We start from the raw sequence: 18,641 nt of genomic DNA, 5'->3' as shown, positions 1-18,641 counted from the left end.
AAACTGAAACACCAGCTGTGATCCAGCCTTTATTACCTAACATCAGTTCCATGCTCTTGTGACAGAATGAGAGCATTTCCCTGCAACAGCCTCCAAAATCTTGTACGAAACAGCTGAGAAGAGTAGATATTCTTATAGCAGCCCATTAACACCAAAGGATTTGGAATGGGTTGTTCATAATAATGGCTTAATGCTTATGTGTCCATGTACAGTATGAAAGGTAGTCTCGGAACATTAAGCGGAACAATTGTTGTTTTGTTTAGAGTTATACTTTACCTCCAGCACTTTTTCTTGATGATGTTTCCCAGAATTATCTCTGCCCTATAAAGAAGAGAGATGATGAGATTAGTCTCTTACAGCTTGTAAGCCTGAGTGTTATCTGCCAAACATCTACAGCATAAATACCTGATTAAAAATCAGGAGGAGAAGATACAGCTTCTCGTACTGTATGCCTGAACAACCTTGAAATAAATTATCATCCCTATGTAGCCACAGCCACGTCCCACATTATTCACAGAGACAATGTCCAGGCCTATAAAGCTAGATTGAGCTTTGAACATAATAGAAAGCCTCCAGTGATGAATAAGATTATGTAAATCACATTAGAATCGCTGCTGCCTGTCATTTTTGACTTCTTCAGGTGCATAATTCCTGGACTAGGGGCTAAGCCTTGTTAACATGTCCTGTGTCCCATGGGGAAAAGGAAAATGGTCTGAATAAAGGATAGATGACAAATGGGAGACATCACTTACTTTCCTCCGGAGTAGACCTCAGCTGTGTCGAATAGATTGACCCCGCTCTCGTAGGCGATAGTCATCAGCTGCTCTGCCACCTGACACAGACAAGAAGAAGAGTGTCGCCTCCTGAACCCCAGCATTCCTAAACAAAACACTCCTAAAAATATTACACTTCAAAAAGGAGGAAGGAAATTCCCCAAAGAAGCTGAGAGAGAGTGTGTTCATAGCTGAGATAACTATACAGGCTGCTTGTTGATTAAAGTTGTTTACTGCTCAATATATTTCCCCGACTTTTTTTTGACCTACTTCTCGTGCCTGCGGTTTAGTCAGAGGGAGAGATTGGAAGGCTGGCTCTGTCATGAGGACTTCCTCTTTCTGCTCTACCCATCACTTGTTTTGGTTTGTGTGTCTGTTATGGTCCCATGTGGTCATCTGGCAGTGATGAGCTGTCCCCAAATCAGTGTTTCCCCCTCCAAGGCTGTATCAGGGCACTGGAAGAGGTCTTCGCTTAATAGCTTGTGACAGGGAGGAGTAAGACCTCAGCCTTGGTAAAACCAACAGGGACTAAACAGCCTATTGTAAAACTAAGGAATTAGCATGGCCTACTCACATCCACACCATTTAACTCCCAGTTACACCGAGTTGCTCCCAATGGTGCTTCCTACAACTGGGTGTTGTAAACTGTCACAACTGCTCACTGTGAGCAGTTTTTGGCTCTAGATGGGTCTGAAACAATGAAAGGCATCATCTGTGAATACCAGGTTTGATGTCTTACCTCATCTGAGATTTGACCTCCGAATGTTACCCATGTTCCTGTTAAAGGAAATGTCAAAGTCAGATATTTCCAACAGACAAAAATACACAAGACCTTTGGCATGTCAAACACATCACTTTCACTGTGTATTAATTAATAAGTTGACATTTTTTGGCAAGACAAAACGCCCCAGCAACAACACCCAAATGTCAGAGTGGATAGGTTAAAATAGAAATGACTCACTTTCATATGGGATCCCAAAATATGTGCACAATTATAATCCTATAACTCTTTATAACAGTGTAAGTGTTTATAGTTTTAACCGTGACTAAACATCTTTGGGTGAGTCATCAAAATATAGCAGCAGTCATACAGTCTGTTTTATATTCACCTATACTTTAATATACAGGACATTTACTTACTTTAATAAATCATCATGTCTGTATGTGTGTATGTGTAATTGATTCAAATTTTAAAATCATTGCTCTTTACAGTAGCCTTTATACAGTGCCCTGCTGTAAAAATCCTCCGATATGCTGATGATACAGTGATCTATATACACATTCTTGCACAAACATAAGACTCACTTTATTGTAAACAAATGAAAATGAAGTTCACATATTTTATTGGTTTTAAACATGAACAGTGTGCGTCAGAAACCCACCAGCACAAAAATATAATGATGCACAGTCTGGTCTACAGTGTTATAGATCATACTCAGACACACTCGCAGTCCCTGTTCTTCTTTCAAACAGCATAGCATCAACGTTGCTGTTTGTTAGAATTCTGTGTGTTGGCTGATCCTGTCACATGAAGCTTGTTACCATCACACTCTAATATGAAATAATGGAAAAAAAGCTGGAATACACTGCAGTAGCAGGCAGCAGATTGGTGTGGGCTCAGCCTCATTTTAATTAGCTGGCAACAGTCAGAACCAAATCTATCAAAGTTTGTCTCTTTTTGACTATGCAATAGAATCTGCAATCCATAAAGAAACAAATGATGAAGTAGTGACTGAACTCTTTGCAGCTCTGTCCCGACTTCCTGGTTATGTTTTAATCATGTTTCCCTTTAATAAGCTTCAAATAGTAAATACCACCCAGGGAAGCACGTTTTGTTTTAACCTCTCTTTTCCTCACACCTTGCTTCTAGCGTCTGTTTGGAACAGATAAACAGAAAAACACTTGTCATCTGTCAAAAAGTTCAAAGTGGCTTGATAACTAATAGCAGCTTTGAGGCTTTGGAAGCAATAAACACCCATGTACCGAGGGTCAGAGTTAGTCTCAGGTCATGTGAGGTTCTTTTATGGTTTCCACACATGCACACAGTGCAGTGATGCACTGTATATAGGCTCAAGTAGAAGAAAGTAGCTCCATGCTCTGTTCCTTCTCCAAATAGCACAACAGTTATAACTTTTATAATCTCTCATCACTCTTCTGTCACCTGATCTCTGGGCTAATAGGGGTACTAGCTAACCACCTACACTAAAAAGAGGACAATATAGGCTAACAGCTACCAAAGTTATTATTTTTTAATATGCTATAAACATATATACAGTATATATCAAAGGAGTTGAAATGCTAAAGCCACATATTCTAATTCTGTGAAATTATGTGATATTTGTTTTTCTTTCCTCCCCCTTCCACTGAAAACTGGTGCAGTAAGGAATCAATGTTTTGCTCAAGGGCACTCCTGCATAGTTGTGACTTGCCATTACCAAGACTAATTCATTTCAACTGATGAATGTTCGTCCTCTGCTGCTCAATGTGCTGTGACTCGGGGAAAAAAAGTCACTATGAGATGATTAACTAACTCAGTCACAGATTTTTTTTTTCAGTATCTGCTGGGTCTGGGCAGTGCCACATCATTCCTCTGCTTTGTCAAGTTATTTTGTCTTCAGAGACACACCCCCTTGAAGCAACTTGGCACAGTCACACACACACACACACCAACGTTACAGTACGTACATAAACACAAAAGCTAGAGATTCAGTAATTGAATCAGTATCACGATAAATGAGAGTATTTACCCACTGGTGGGCATTGGATATGTATGATAATTAAGCAACATGTTTGCTGAAAGCAGTGCTATTGATTAAATATTAACAGAGAAAATATGAATGCACTGCAAACAGCTTTTTGTTGTCTCTAGTGGCTTTGCATAAATATGAAAGATGCATGAGGCTTAGAAAGGGGTAAAATGATATCATGAAATTCTCCCTCAGTTTTGCTTTTTTGCTGCACTTCTCTTTTCACACACACACAGAGATACACTCAGGTGCTAATGAAATAATTTGACATTTTGCTAATGCTAATTAAATGTACTCACCAAGCCCCAGACAGGAGACACGCAACCCAGATTTCCCCAGGTTCCTATAAAAAAAAGCATGATCACAAAACAAGTGTTATTTACACACAAAGTGTCATTAGTCACATTTAAGTACTGCTGTTGTATTTCTATTAATATGAACACCTATGCAGTTCCCTAAGGTGGGTGAAATGAAACAACACAGTGGAGCTTATAGTAAATAAGAGAACAGATCAAGTGGAACTTTGGTGTGCATGCTGTGATCAACAAGAGGAGATTCACTGGAACTGAAGGTCACCTTCATCATCTGTGCTGCATCATAATCGAGAGATTACAGAGAGAAGACCCGCCTGAAAGGAGGATACTGTCAGAACTTCTTGGGCTCCTCATGTCAGACTATATAGCAGAAGAAGCACATGCAAGGGAAGACTCATGCCCCAACACGTATCTGTCTATTGGATTTATTTATTCCTTCAAGTTGAGAAAATTTAAAAGAACAATGATGGAAAACCTGACCAAGTAGTTTTAAAAAACAAATGCAATGAAAAAGATGGTTATATAAAAAATCCTATTCTGGTCTCCATGTGTGAATACACACAGAAACATAGCTGCACATCTAACCTCAGCAAATGGACTAATTCTGCAAGCTAAGAGAGGGCAAAATAAAAAATAAATAAATAAAAATCAAGAAATGTTTGCTTGTAGTATTTGTGCTGTTCCAAATATTATGTAAAAATCACTTTCTCTGCACTGTAAGGACTCTAAAAATATATTTATTAATAACTGAAAAAATGACTGCTTGCAGTGCAGAAAGAAGTTTGATGCTCTACTTTCTGACAAGTGTTGTCCTTTGCTTTCTCCCCCATCACTCCTCACTCAGTTGCCTCTTCACACTTTAACTTCCTCTTGCAGCAAGAAGCACTCCAGTCCTCAGGCCTCTTACTGTTATTGTCTTCTTTGCAAAATACAGACAACTATACTGAGTGTAAAGCACAGACTTTGTATCACATCAGCATTTTTAGCACCTCTCACAGCTGTTCTCTTTCAGCTCTGTTACCTAATAATAATTAGAATAATAAGTCTCTTCCATAACAGTTAATTTACATCCAGCTGATGTGCAGTAATATAATAATGTACTTTCAACTCCCACAAACAAATTGGAAAACCTCAAACTTCTTGCCACCCTTGAGTCTTGACTTCACATTTAGTTTTACAATCTGTGCCCCATCAAGTCCAGCTGAGAGGAGAGCTCATGTGGTGCAAGCGTTTAATTGCTAAATACAGACGATGACTGCAGGAGCAGATTGTTCTTCCTCCAGCCACCACAGGTGTCTTCCCACAGCGTGATGGATGAATGTGGACTGCAGGTGAAGGAAAACTGTGACAGGGGGAGATCGACAGACCCCACCCCTTGAAAAAAAGCAGCCACCCTCAGCCGACAGTGCAGATGATATGAAGCAAACGCTGTGAAATTGCGACATATTCTTCTGTCAGACTCCAGACCACATGCTCTAACGCTTGATCTGGAAAGGGAGAATACGTGCAAGTAGGGATTGGACCAACCTCCAATTACGGGCTGGGGATTGTGCCGCCTGCTCAGTTTGCAGGCATTTACTCATTACAACAAATGAGGCTGTAACACAAATGCCAGCAGTCTTTTTCTCCTGCCTGGCGACTAATGCTTTGTGCCTATCGAAATGAAGGCGGTCTAATTCAAGCCTGTGCTTGGATATAGCAGTGCCCTCAGCCAATTCAATTAGGTGCCTAACACAGGGATGCATCATAAAGTCGGTAGTTTGACTGGACCAAGTGCAAAACACATAAATAAAAGCATTTATATATAAATACGGACTGATTTGATGAGTGTCTGGATTCTTTGATATATAGCGTATTTAACAGTGTGACAGGAGGAGAGACCAATCTCACTGCTCACACATCCGTGTCTGTAATATGGTGGAGGAGTCTGGATATTGTATACTCCGTCTCTCTGATGTATTATAGAGTAGGAGCTCTGATCTATGAACGTGTGGGGGAAGGGCAGAATGATAGGTTAAAAGTGTGTTACTGACTCAATCAGTGTGTGTGTGTGTGTGTGAGGAGGTAAGTGAGGACAAAACACACTGATGTTGAGGAATGTTCCCAGCTGCATTTATTGTAAGTAAAGTGTCTGCTTAATGCCTGGAACAGTTGTAAATTGTATATACATGTGCCTTGGGTGTTCATTGGTTCTGTGCATGCACATTATCCCCACAATAAACAAGCTGGCAGGGACATTCCATTTCCAAATGAGGCTGGCTTTCTTTGGATAAAAACAAACTTTTTATTTATGGCTGGTATGCTGCTTTAAGATAAAACAAAGCTCATGTTCAGCTGCCTCGCTTCTATGTTGTCGTCCACGCTGTTTTTTCAGGGGGAGTCAGGAAGCAGCAGCAGCATCGGCCACATACCTGATTATTACCCTGCTATAGTGCATTAATAGATCTGTCCAGGTTGGGGAGGCGGGTGCCAAGAAAGGTAGTGATTCAGAGGACTACGGCAACAAAGGAAAGACAATGAATAGCAAAGAGAAAATGTGTGCTCATGTGTATGTGGGAGAGAAGAAAAAAACAGAGGACGTACACATAAAGGAGACTTGTCTATACGAACAAGGAGCATAAACAAGCCAGCGAGTACGGCTCGGCCCCTCATGCTTGGATGGTGCCCAAAAGAAGCCTTGAAGTAAAATGACAAATGAGTCATTTGACGACGCCCCCTCACACAAACCTGTCACCACATATGAACATCCTGCTACTGTATATGTAGCATCTTCTATTCTTAGTGGGTTTCCAGCTGAGGTAAAAATATCAAATGAACATCTGGCTAACATATCATGCTTAAGAATGTCCTGAGAAGAGGAGTTTTTCCCCCCTAAAAATCACTCAAAGTCAAACTGGAGGATTTCTTATGATTTATTTCCTTAAGGTTTATTTCTGAAAACACTTTTCTCAAGGTTAGGAGTAAACAGATCTAAAACTCCTCACTTGCAAGGGGATTAATGTGGACCGAGCAAACCCACACAAACCAACCTTGATGGGCTGAGGGATTAGACAACACCCACCTCCTCAGTTCCCACAGCTCTCTTGATGGCAGCCATGATGTTGTTACCAAATAATACTATACAGGAGGAAAAGGGCTGCGTGAGCGGGAAGAAGGTGGGAAATAAAATCAAGCACTTTTAAGGAGATGAATAAAATAAATATGAAAGAAAAAGAAATCATTCTGATAGTTGAGACCAAGACACTCCAGCAACAGACTGAAGCCGGCAAAGTTGAAAAGTCCAAGCCCCAAGTCTAAGCAGATCACACTCCCTCTACAGATAAAGCTTTCTATATGACACAGAATAGGAAATAAGAAATGACAGGCAGCTCCCCACAGGGCCCTAAACAACCCGCATGTTTGCACAGTGTGTGTGTGTGTGTGTGTGTGTAATAAAGAGCCAGTGTGTGGACTTGTTTTTCCACAGGGCCAAAGTCAACATTGTATCAGTTTTTATTATTTTTATGCAGCACACACACACACACACACACACACACACACTCAAGTATTTCAAGTACACACCGTTCTTTTTTTTCCTGTGTTTTATTTCTGCTGTAGTGACTGATGGGTAAATAATTTCACACAAAATGGCAGCTTCAGAAAAAGACACATGATTGAAGCTATGGGTTGGCTGGTTGACCCTGTATTAAAAACAACATGTGGGCAGATCTGAAATTTAGCATGTTGTGGATTAAAGTGAGAGCTGCGGTTTGATTACTAAAATTAATGATGGATATGCAGGCAATCAGATCAGTTTGTGTTACAGTTTACTGTAACAATTTAGGGCTCTGATTGATTTTATGGGTGTATCTGATTTTTTTTATTTGTTCATCTCATGCAGCGAGTATTGTTTTGTAGTCATTTTGTTTAGATTAGCTACGCTTTTTTGTTTTATCCTTTCAATTATTTGCGTGAGTCTGTTTATAGAGGCAAATTAGGAACCAGGAAAACACACAGTTGTATCATTATGCTAACAGACAATCATTTTAGTTATGACCTTTAATTAAAATGCAGTAAGAGCAAACTTCCCATCTTTTTTAACTGAGAGATTGTGTGGTTTTTATCCTCTGGGGCTTGTTTGGTCTTTAGGCAGAGTGGAGCTCCTGTTGTGCAATACCCTGGCTCATATTATTAGACCTACACATCACAGCACAGGATGGCTGAGACAAGCACTCAAGTAAAGGATGCTGGAACATAAAATGCATCCATTTTACTGAAGGTTGATGAATATTTTTTTGATGTATGATTAAAAACAGCAAGTCAGAGAGTGGAAACATGCTGCCAAGCAGTGTGTCTCTAAGCTAAAGCAGCATGATGGGCTCCAGACATGCATGAAGTCATGCAAGCACACACACCTGCACACATTCACTGTTACCCAGGGTTCACTGCTAGTACAAACACGCAAACAATAAAGCAGATAATGATGCCGCATCCACATCAGCTGAATAATAAACTGTAATGTTGAGGTTGCACTCGCTGTGGCTGTTTAAACTGCATCCATACCCACTTAATGAGTGTAAAAAAAGAAACATGCTGATTCACATGTAAAAACGGCTGAAACAAAAATGTCCCTAAAGGAGCCGATTAACATTCAGCTTCTGACTGTGTGACAATAATGTAATACAAGGTGTCAGCAATGTTTAGGTTTCAGTTCAGATGACATAAGAGCAAAGAAATCCATTCTCCACTGTTGCAGTAAAAAATGACAGCGTTTAGCAGAACTCACTTACACCAGCAGTTTGGCTGCCCGGGTCTGATAGCCCATTGGTTACTTTAATAGAGGGGGCTCAGAACAGGAACATATTTTTAATTAAAAGGATCAAGCTAGAGGCGTGGCAGACCCATCCATGAATGTAAGAGTGACAATCGCTCGGAGGCTGCTGCAACAAATGGAACCCAAACTCTTACAGTTTCCTCCACAAACAAAATCACTCATTCAGCTGCAGAGGGTGAGCAGCACTCATCCACTCTGATCCACATCCAGGCTGGTGTGCCCTTGAGCAAGGCACTGAAGCTCCTAACTACTCCTGCTCGTGTGTCTGTGTGCATGTGTGCATGCACTGGGGATGGGACAAATGCAGACAGCAAACATTAGATAGTTGTGTCTGTATTCTTTGAAGTATGCAGACTATGGAAGTATGACACTGAGTGTTATGTATTTTGGACTAACTGGAGCTTCCTATTTGTGTCACTAGCAGTGCTGCTACAGCTGCACAAAAACCTAAATCCAATTAATAAGACTGCATCCCTAATTGTGTTGTAGCTGTATAACACCAGGTAGTAAGAGATCCAACAGGTGTATCCTCTAGAACCCATAGATCGGGCGAAGCATCCTTGATGTCATCACCCATAAGTTTCTGAAGAGCTGTGCTGAGTTTCTGTGGGAGGCTTGAACCATCGCCATGGAGGCAGAATCACAGTCTAAATTCCATCCATCATCTAAGGCTGCTTTGTCCTGCAGTGCAGGGTCACGGGGGGCTGGTGCCTATCCCAGCTATCTACAGGTGAGAGGCAGGGTACACCCTGGACAGGTCCCCACTCCATCACAGGGCAACATACACAGACCTGACTTCACACTCACAACCTAACAAGCACGTCTTTAGAATGTGGGAGGAAGCCGGAGCACCTGGAGAAAACCCACGCACAAGAATGTGCAAACTCCACACAGACTCCCGAGTGAGAATCGAACCAGCACCTGTGAGGTGACTAACCACTGCACCACCCTTGTTTACAGGCAAAATATGGATGGAAATATGCAAACCTTGAATTAGTGCATATGTTTAACTGTTCCACATAAATACTTAAAAATGTATGAAACCACAAGAAAGTGCTTCATATAGCTGCTTTATGCATTACTCATTTTGGCGACACAGCCTCTCTCTCTCTCTCTGTCTGCATGGCCACTGATAAGCCTGCATCAGCTGAGGAACCAACAGAAGGGATCTTTGCATGCCCATCTGCAGCGCAGCTCTGAACCAACCAAGCAGAACCTTCCTCAAACCTCCTCGACTGTCAAAAGGCCTTCTGTTGCCTAATGACCATTATAAAGTTATATCCAGGCAACCAGAGGCTCATTACCAGAACCCAGAAATAATCTGCAGCAGCAGCAGCAGCAGCAGCATGCTTCTGTTACATCACAGATTTTGGACTGGTTTGTAGCTTTTAAGATAAGGAAGAGGTCAAACATCCTCAAAAGGTTGCAACTGGGGGACACCAACATTTAGAACAACGCTATATTTGGATCGTCATGACAACTAAAATGCTGGGGGTGGTGATATTATTAGTTTATGCTCGCTCGCTCGCTCTGTGCACAGCTTCAACTTGCTACGCCTTCAGATGTTCCCACTGTGGATCCTCGATGCCACGCACATCAAAATGCACATACATGCACTCATGTGTTTAATGCAATGTGCCAATGCCAGTGCCAATGCAAACGCCTACAACTGCACACACACACACACATCTTTTCAGCGTGTTATCGCAGAGAGGAAAAACTTCAAAGAAATTGTACAACATGGATTTCGCTGTGGACTTGGCTTCCCTTCAAGAGAAAGAGATTCCCTATCAGATAGTGTCCAAAGCAATAGGAGCTTCTACTTTAACTGAACAGCTCTGAGTAAGAGGAATGAAATACAGTACCAAAGGGAAAAAAATATTGGACAAACACGGAGCAGAGTGGGGATGTGACAGATGAGATTTTTTTTCCTTCAATATTTGCTTCTCTGATTTGAAAATAGGGGATTTGCTGAGGGCTTGGAGGAGGCTTTAATGCTAACATCCTCCACATTCTGATCAGATTGTGGATTTGTTGTTGGTGGTAACTTTTGTAGCAGAACAAAAATCAATTTTCTTGCTTAATGGAAAAAAAACAAAAAACAAATGTGCACCAGTTCACACAATGGAGTCACCAGGCTTGTTTAACACTGAGAGCTGATTGAAGTTGGCCATTTCAATGTTGTTATGGAAACGAGATGAGATTGTGTGACAAGCCGGCACATATCAAGTTAGGCCGCTCCACATTCAATCCGTCCATATTCTGCTAATTGTTCCTTTTCTGTGAGCTGACCTGTGCACCCAATTTTCTCTGTCACTCTCTCTTTTCATTCCTCCTGTCTGACTCCATTCCTTCCCATCATCCTCTCCTCCCTGTCTCTCTCTCTTGATCCTGACACTGTAACGGATGATGTCACCCTCTTCAGTGAGTTAACAGTGTGAGGTGAAAGCTACTATTTTGCTCCTGCGGTCTGGGTTAAGAGCCCACTCACTGAGATAAGAGAGCATTGTTTACTTGGCCCAGCCGTGTTACAACTCCCACACAGACACACATGGAGAGCTCTACAGCCGGGCAGCTTTACTGTCACACTTTCCAGAATGCACTCCAGTCATTGAGAACTGTGAAAGAAAATCTTAACAGTGAGTCCTTAATTAAAAAACTAAGAGAGATGTATATGTACATGTCTATTTGGCTATATTAAGCTTAGGATAGGTTATAAAGTGAAAATGTGGAACCATTAACACATCCTATTGTTTTCATTTTGTTTGCTGTGCATCTATATCAAAGGTAATCATTTCTCATCATGTCTTGTACAAACTCCTCCTGTCAACTCCTACCACAAAAAGGAAAAATATATTCTTCTGGTAAAACATCATGTTTTCCTGATTGATTAAATTAGACATCAACTTTGTTTTCATGTCATTTCATTTAGAGCAGCATTTGTTGTGCAGCCACATTTGCCACCAGTCTCTTTCGCACATCAGTGCAACAGCTGGCACAGATGTTTTGCACCACAACTTGGTCTGCTTCCCTGCCAGGATATCAGTACTTGTAAACACTGATGGGACTGCTGCAAACTGTGCATGGTTATTGATTATATTTGTAGAATATTTTCATCATACTAGGATGGTAATCTTTGTAACTGATGATTTCTTTGTATCTTTTGGCATCTTGTCATACAATTAAATAAGATTTCAATTCATTTATTGCCCAGCAAATAAAGGAATTAGGATTTAAAGCACAGTGATAAGTCCAGACCTAATATTTTTGAATAAAACTTTTGATTTATCTTTATATTATTTAATCTGTCATTGCATTTTCACTTAAATCCCCACGTCTGAAAACCGTCCCAGCTCAGTTTGCCACAGACACTATTAACTGTTGCCAATAAATCTGCAGAAAACACACACACACACCATCCCACTCATCACCTGTCACTGCTCATGTACTGTGTCTTTATTTCTTTTTCCTACCATTTGCTCTCATATTGCGTTTTCTGTCTTTTCCTCACAGTCAGAAATGTGACAGGTGTTCATATCCCACACTGGGCAGAGCAGTGATGGCTGACTCTGCTTTCACACAGTTTCCCATCAACATCAGGTTACGTACCGGTACTTCATGCCGGTGAGCTTGGCGGTGGACTCCTTGAGGTTGTGGTGGTAGCGGTGGGTGAAGGAGCCCAGGCTGCGAGCTATCAGGGCCACAGTGCGGAAGCGGGCGCGGGCCTGGCTGGTTGTGTTAGGGCTGGTGGCATTCTGCTTGCTGTGCTCGCCGTTACGCGGAGCCTTCAGCCCGTGGTCCGTACATGCAAAGGACACCTGCATGGCTGATGGCAAAAGGCCACTAGAGCTGCTCTGACTCAAAGAAGGATTTGTTGGTTTGTGTCCTCAAAGTGCTTAAGAGTCTTTTTCCTCTGTGTAAAACTATGTGAAGCTGAAAGTCCAGGCCAGTTCTGCCTGAATCTCATATGGAAATCACAGTTGGTACTAATGATAGATTACTCAGAAGAAGCTAATGTTACATCTAGATTGGACATATCAGTGGTGCGGCGCTGGTCAGTGTGTGAGGAGCTGAGACGGAGATCCTGAGCCAGTCTGACTCCACCTGAAAACATGGGAGAGGATGGAGATGGAGGGAGAAGGATGGAGGAGAGGTGCTGCATGAGTCGCTTAGAAAGAGTCGTCCAAATGAGAAGTGTAAAAAAAAAATATTCTGATGTGAGAAAACCTTTGCATTTGCTTTTGCTGTGCTGTTTCCCTCCCAGTTTAACTCCTCCCGCTCGCACCTCTAAGCTCCTTTGACAATGGCAATATGTCAGATGAGCACCATTCTGCCCCAGTTTCTCTAGTCTTTCTATCTCATTTTTCTCCTTCTACGTGTGCCCTGTTTTTATTTTCCTCACTTCTTCCTAGATTTTCCACACTTTTCCAACTCTCACTCTGGTTTCTGTTGAGAAACTCTGTTTTTGTTGCCTCTTTTCTCTCTCTCTCCCTCTCTCTCTCCCCTCAGGGTGTGTAAAAGGTTTTGTCTGGCTGCCAGGGGTTGCGGGTGTCTGGGGAGTCTGTGCTGCCCTCCAACCGCAGCTAAGCCTTTTAGTCAAACACCTGGAGTGAGGAGAGTAACACTGCACCACCACATTAAGCTCGCTCTCACACACCATCACATACACGATCACACTGTGTCACACATAAAAATAAGGCCAATCTTTCAAATGCCTGAGACTGTACATGCACAAATGTTTTCTGGTTGCTTTCACTTCCATCTCACTCACACACAAATTGATACAAGTGTTCTTACACACAGCGTGTTTCCAGCTCTCTGTGAGAAACAAGGATGAGATTCTTGATTGATGTGTCCCTCTCCTGCAACTTTCAAAAAAAAAAAGGACCAAGCGGTGTCAGACAGTGAGCAGAGGTCCCGCAAAGATCTGCATCCCAACAGAAGCAGCGTCTCCGCACAGCTGTCCAAAGAGTCTCGTCCCGTCTCTAAAGTCCTCGAGCAAGTCGCAGAGCCTCTCTATGGAACCCGGCTTTGCAGCAAGAGTGCTCTGTTTGATAAAGGGACCATGGAATGATCATGGACAAGCAGAGAGAAACGGGAAGAAGAGACAGGAGGATGCATGGTACCTCACTTCGGGGAGAGGAGGACAGATGCAGTGAGGAGGCGAGGAGCAGCGCAGCGTGTGCTGAGTGAGAGAGAGAGAGAGAGAGCGAGTGAGCCAGCCAGTGGCTGAATGAGAGAGGGAGGCTGTGTGTATTGGCTATACAGGCTGAGACTGACTGGCTGAAAGAACTGCAGTGTTTTTCATTATGGCGCCACAAAGAGAGAGAGAGAGAGAGAGAGAGAGAGGAAGAGATACATTCTGAATGGAATATGTATATATTTACTTAACCAGATCCACCTCAGGCAGAATGCAAAGGCTGGTTAATTAAATTAAAGCATGTGTTACTACCCTTTACTCCACTTATGAATCGTTTCCCACACTTTATGTTGCCTGCCTTCTTTACTTGTGGTCATGCAGTGTCCAATACTGTAAAAACTATCACAAATTATTTGAGTCTCGTATAGAAGACCCACTGACTTCTTTTAAATTCAGACCGGATGAACTGTGAAATAAAGCAGGGACCAGTGCTCCAGCAGACCGGTGTCTTTTACTTTCCTCCCCCACTGAGTCACTGTAATGTGACAATGTAGGATTTCAGGGTTCAGTGAACATCCGCGAAACCTCTAGGCCAACACAGCTTTATTTAGATCGTTATGATTGTATCTGATAACAGTGGACACGTGTAAAATCAGCTCAGGAGAACCCTGTCACTTTCAATGTAGAAGATACTGGGTCAGTAGGAGCATTTGGGAGGTGGAGCTGCTTGGTGTGGGAGGTGAGACTTTTATACAGCCTCACATAAGACACAACCTCATGTAATGTGTCTCATTATATTATTATATTATTTTGAAGTTAATGTTTCAGATTCAGTTTTTTTTAAGCTAATGAAATTATTAAAAGACAACATAGTGAATTAGGCCCCTCCAACATGACACTAGTCCTACAGGTAAAAATGTGTTTGTCTTATTGTCTTATGAGCTTGTTGCTACTGCAAACAGCCAGTCAGAGAGGTACTACTGTACAACTAAACATCAGGGATGATAGACAGATTGTGTTTTCAAACACAGCAACAAAACAGAGTCACCATCCTCTGTGCTCAGGCATCATTTCACCCTTTTAGCTATAAAAACTTTATATCCAGTGCTACAGTGTCCTGTAGATACCCTTGCATCCAAAAGAAACTGACCAGCTGTCCCTGCCAATTATAAAGCACAACGCTGTCCTCACTGGCTGGTGGTGCATGACTACACAATGAATTAACTGATCTTGATGGGTAAAGCTGGTGGAACACAGCCATGTCCACATCTGCCACATTGCCTCCCTGTTTAGGGCTGATCGTGTTGTTCCTCGATGCTCCAGAAAACAGAACGCTGCCGCTGGATAAGGCTGCAGACATCCCTTTAATGTCACCATTAACTTCAAGGCTTAATTTTCCTTCCCTGTTGATCCCATTTTAAAGTATGTCAGTCAAAAGCGTCAAGTAGAACACAAGTACATTCTCAGCTGGAAATCCCCAACGGGTCCATAATCCTGTTACCCTGAGGCAAACAGCACGGCTTTAATTGCTGCAAGAACAACCTATAATAGACTTCTGAAACTTTTGTTGCTAAGACACAAACCTCCATGAGGTGAGTGTGCAAACATTGAGATAAGAAGCCATGATGCAGACCAATAAAGCCGACCCTGGATTTCCAACTGTTTGGAGCATCTGTCAGCGTTACTTGAGAGCACGGCCTTTGAATCTGGTGCATATATTTATAGAGATATCAGTGAATTTCTTTAATAGACACTGCTATAATAAACAAAGATCAGATTCTGTGTCACATAATTACAACCCTGTAAACAGTCTGCCACACTTTTTACTCTCATGTTCAAAGGACTATTTTGTCCGTAATAGATGGTTTTCCTTATCAGCACTAACCTCCTGTTGAGAAAATGAGAGATAATGAAAGGGGGAAACCTTTCCAAGCAGTCTGTGACGTCACTGCTGCAGCAGACCCACCTCTCTCTGCATCATCAATTCTTTCTCTCTATTCTCCTTTTCCCCTCATATCTTTTGTCTATCTGCTACTCTATTTTTTATCTTTCCTCATTTATACCAGCGTCCTTCCTCGTTGTAAGCGTGCACAGTTTTTCCGTGTGCTGCAGATTACACAGGGAGTGCAAGTCATTGTGAGGCACCGTGCGTACAGCAGAACAGAGGCAGCACTGATTGTTTAATCTGCCCTAATAGGGTGGCACTCACTCCTTGTAGACATAATGGTCACAGTTATTAAGCACTATGAATTTCACTCCCGGCCATGCAAGAGCAGGACTCTGAATCTGAAGGGAGGACATAAGGTTTAAACAGGAAATGCAGCATCATCCACAAGTAAATCGACCTTCATCCACAGTCACCTACAAGTATCATCATTTTCATCATTACCAGACCAGCTTCTACCACTCACAGCCACAACCTCACTTATGTTGGAATATCCTGAATATGGTGACACTGATGAATGCTGACATCTTTATTGTGTCAGCCCCTACAGATGCCTAGTGACCTTATGTGCCTGCCTAGCAGGCATTTGGCCTCTTAGTGTATATATTGAATGATAAAAGGAGGTGAATACAAGGCTGTTCATTTCTAATGCTGAAACACCCAGTGGTTCATAGAGTCAGTATTGATGAAAGGTTTGTGCACCCACAGATTGTCTCAGGATAAACGGCTGCTAAGCACAGTTTGGAGTTGTCCACCAGATGGGCTCCATTCAATGGAGAAATCACGTTTTTGTGTAGGAAAACACAGATTTGAGCCTTGATCAGACCCAAGCAGGAGTACATAAGCAGGAAGTAACAGCATCCTCCATGAAAGAGATTCCTCAAAGGAACTACTACAGGGACATCACCTGTATCTGACCTCTGACCAATAAACCCCCCTCCCCTGTGAGGCAGCACAAATCCTCACAAATTTCTGAGATCACACTACAATCCACTGCCAGGCTTCATGCTTTGCTGAACAGCCGAACCAATCAGCCTCCTACAAGGAGCTACTGGCAGCTATGATTGTGTTTTATCTGGTCTAGGGTGACGACAACAAGGAGCGACCTGATGGGTTGAAATCAGTCCAGTCATACACACACACAGATACAAAATGCCTGGCAGGTATTTTTTGACATTGCCCTTTTCCACAGATGACTTCCCAGGCAGCTAAAAACAGTAGATTCAGATTAAAGGCCTGCAAGTCTGGAACCACCTTTGATGGGCTGGAAACAAGTCGACAGCTTGCCTTTCTCTGTCAGAATGTGACAATATCCCCCCCTCAAAGCGTGTCGGTACGTTATAAAGAGGTCAGATGAGGTCTTATCTCTTCCTGTGGACCACTGTGAGACCACACTGATAAAATGTATTGTATAATAAATACGCATTTCAGTTTGTTGCGACCATCAACACAAACACTGGGATTTTTTTTATTAATAATGCACATCCTCCTTCACCATACTGTAACCTGCCACTGAGGACTGACGCAGTTTCTTTGTGATGGTGGCCTCATGTGTCTGAAACGTCAACTCTAATTACAGAGGGGATTTAGCAGTGGATCTTGCTGTGCTAAGGAGTCTTTTCTTATCAGGAAGTGATAAAAGCATTAGGTATTTAACAGGACGGGGACCCTGCTGAGTAGAATTAAAGTTTAATCTTAACTTCCAGTGGTTTATAAATTATACAAATTAGATTGAATTGACAAACAGGCTGCTGTTTACCCTCATGAGGGGACAGACGATTCACAATCACATGAGCAGATGGCTAAAAGTTGCACCTCATTGCAGAATGATAACCCAAATTTGATGCAATGTAACCTCAACATTTATCCAAGCATGCACTCTTCTTCAGAAAGCAATATCCTACCTGTAAACCATGTTGGCACACGGTTGGGGGCATGCCTGAAACAAATGACTGTGCACATGAAGAAGCTCCTCCAAACTCTGCTGCTCTCGAGGTACGCAGGCTTCAAAACTCCCTGGAAGACAGGTGGTGGGGCTCGAGGGGTACACCCTGACTCCAGACCCCTGCCTCTGTTGAATGGAACTAGGAAAGCGCTCCAGCCTCGGCCCCCCTCTCTGCCTGGGAACAGGTATCTCACTGCAGGCTGCCTTCAGATACATGTTTAGATCAGGCTCGTCTCACTCGCGGACACTTTCTTTTGTTAGCAAATCTCTCAATATATTTAGACGTAAGCAGGAATACTGGTCATGTAGGGCAACAGAAGATTTTTGTCATGCTCAGGGCTAACGGAGTGATTTACAGTAATACCCTGACACAATTTCCATAAATATATCAAAGTGCATATGTGGTTTGGCAAAGCCAATACAGCCGGACACACAGGCACAGACACACACAAATAAAGTCTGTTATCAAACAGGGAAGGAAGGAAGGGGGTGCGAAAGATCTCTGTGTGCCATACCTGTGATGTCAACTTTATTCTTAGATGATTGACAAATTAAAAGACAAAGGGAGCCTTTGTTTGAGCTCCTGCTGGCTCCAGCGATTGAAGCCTGCTTGTCTGTGAGGCAAGCCGAACAAAGCTGCAGGGATATTTCTGTCTACTTGTCAGAAATATCTGTTTGATACATCTGTTGTATGTAGAGCCAGTTCAAGCGAGAACAAAACCTGACCCACCTACACTGCTTTGGTAACATGGTAACAGTGGTAACTGGTCTGGTAACGCGTCCTTAAAGTAACAAGATGTTGTTGATAATGTGACAGATACAATGTCTCATGTTTATATAAATAAGTGCATTTGAGCTAATCCCTGTGATTAGTCTGAGGCTCCATACCCCCAGACATTTTCCACTTCAATCACCATTTAGCACAGCTCCCATTTGTACACCTGTTGTTTGGAGCTCACTGTGG

At 42.4% G+C, this 18,641-nt stretch overlaps 1 protein-coding gene across 3 annotated transcripts in view; it reads right to left on the bottom strand.

Annotated features, from left to right (window-relative positions):
* Positions 1–17,939, bottom strand: part of kcnab1b (potassium voltage-gated channel subfamily A regulatory beta subunit 1b) — a 29,253-nt gene extending 11,314 nt beyond the window's left edge. Inside the window, exons 1-6 of one of the 3 annotated variants that reach the window (XM_028427103.1) lie at positions 17,637–17,729; positions 12,257–12,751; positions 3,820–3,863; positions 1,513–1,550; positions 753–832; positions 277–321 (exon numbers count right to left, since the gene is read on the bottom strand). In XM_028427103.1, the coding sequence (XP_028282904.1) occupies positions 277–321; positions 753–832; positions 1,513–1,550; positions 3,820–3,863; positions 12,257–12,471 (422 nt within the window). In that variant the 5' untranslated portion in view covers positions 12,472–12,751; positions 17,637–17,729. Of the gene's footprint in view, positions 1–276; positions 322–752; positions 833–1,512; positions 1,551–3,819; positions 3,864–12,256; positions 12,752–13,444; positions 13,576–17,636 lie in introns of those variants that run through there. The other 2 variants (XM_028427104.1, XM_028427102.1) reach the window with 2 other exon arrangements.
* Positions 17,940–18,641: the final 702 nt, after the last annotated feature.

The sequence above is a fragment of the Parambassis ranga genome, chromosome 17 (genome assembly GCF_900634625.1).
Source record: "Parambassis ranga chromosome 17, fParRan2.1, whole genome shotgun sequence".
NCBI lineage: Eukaryota > Metazoa > Chordata > Actinopteri > Ambassidae > Parambassis > Parambassis ranga.
Note: the sequence above shows the minus strand (reverse complement) of the source record. Positions and strands in the feature narration are given on the sequence as shown.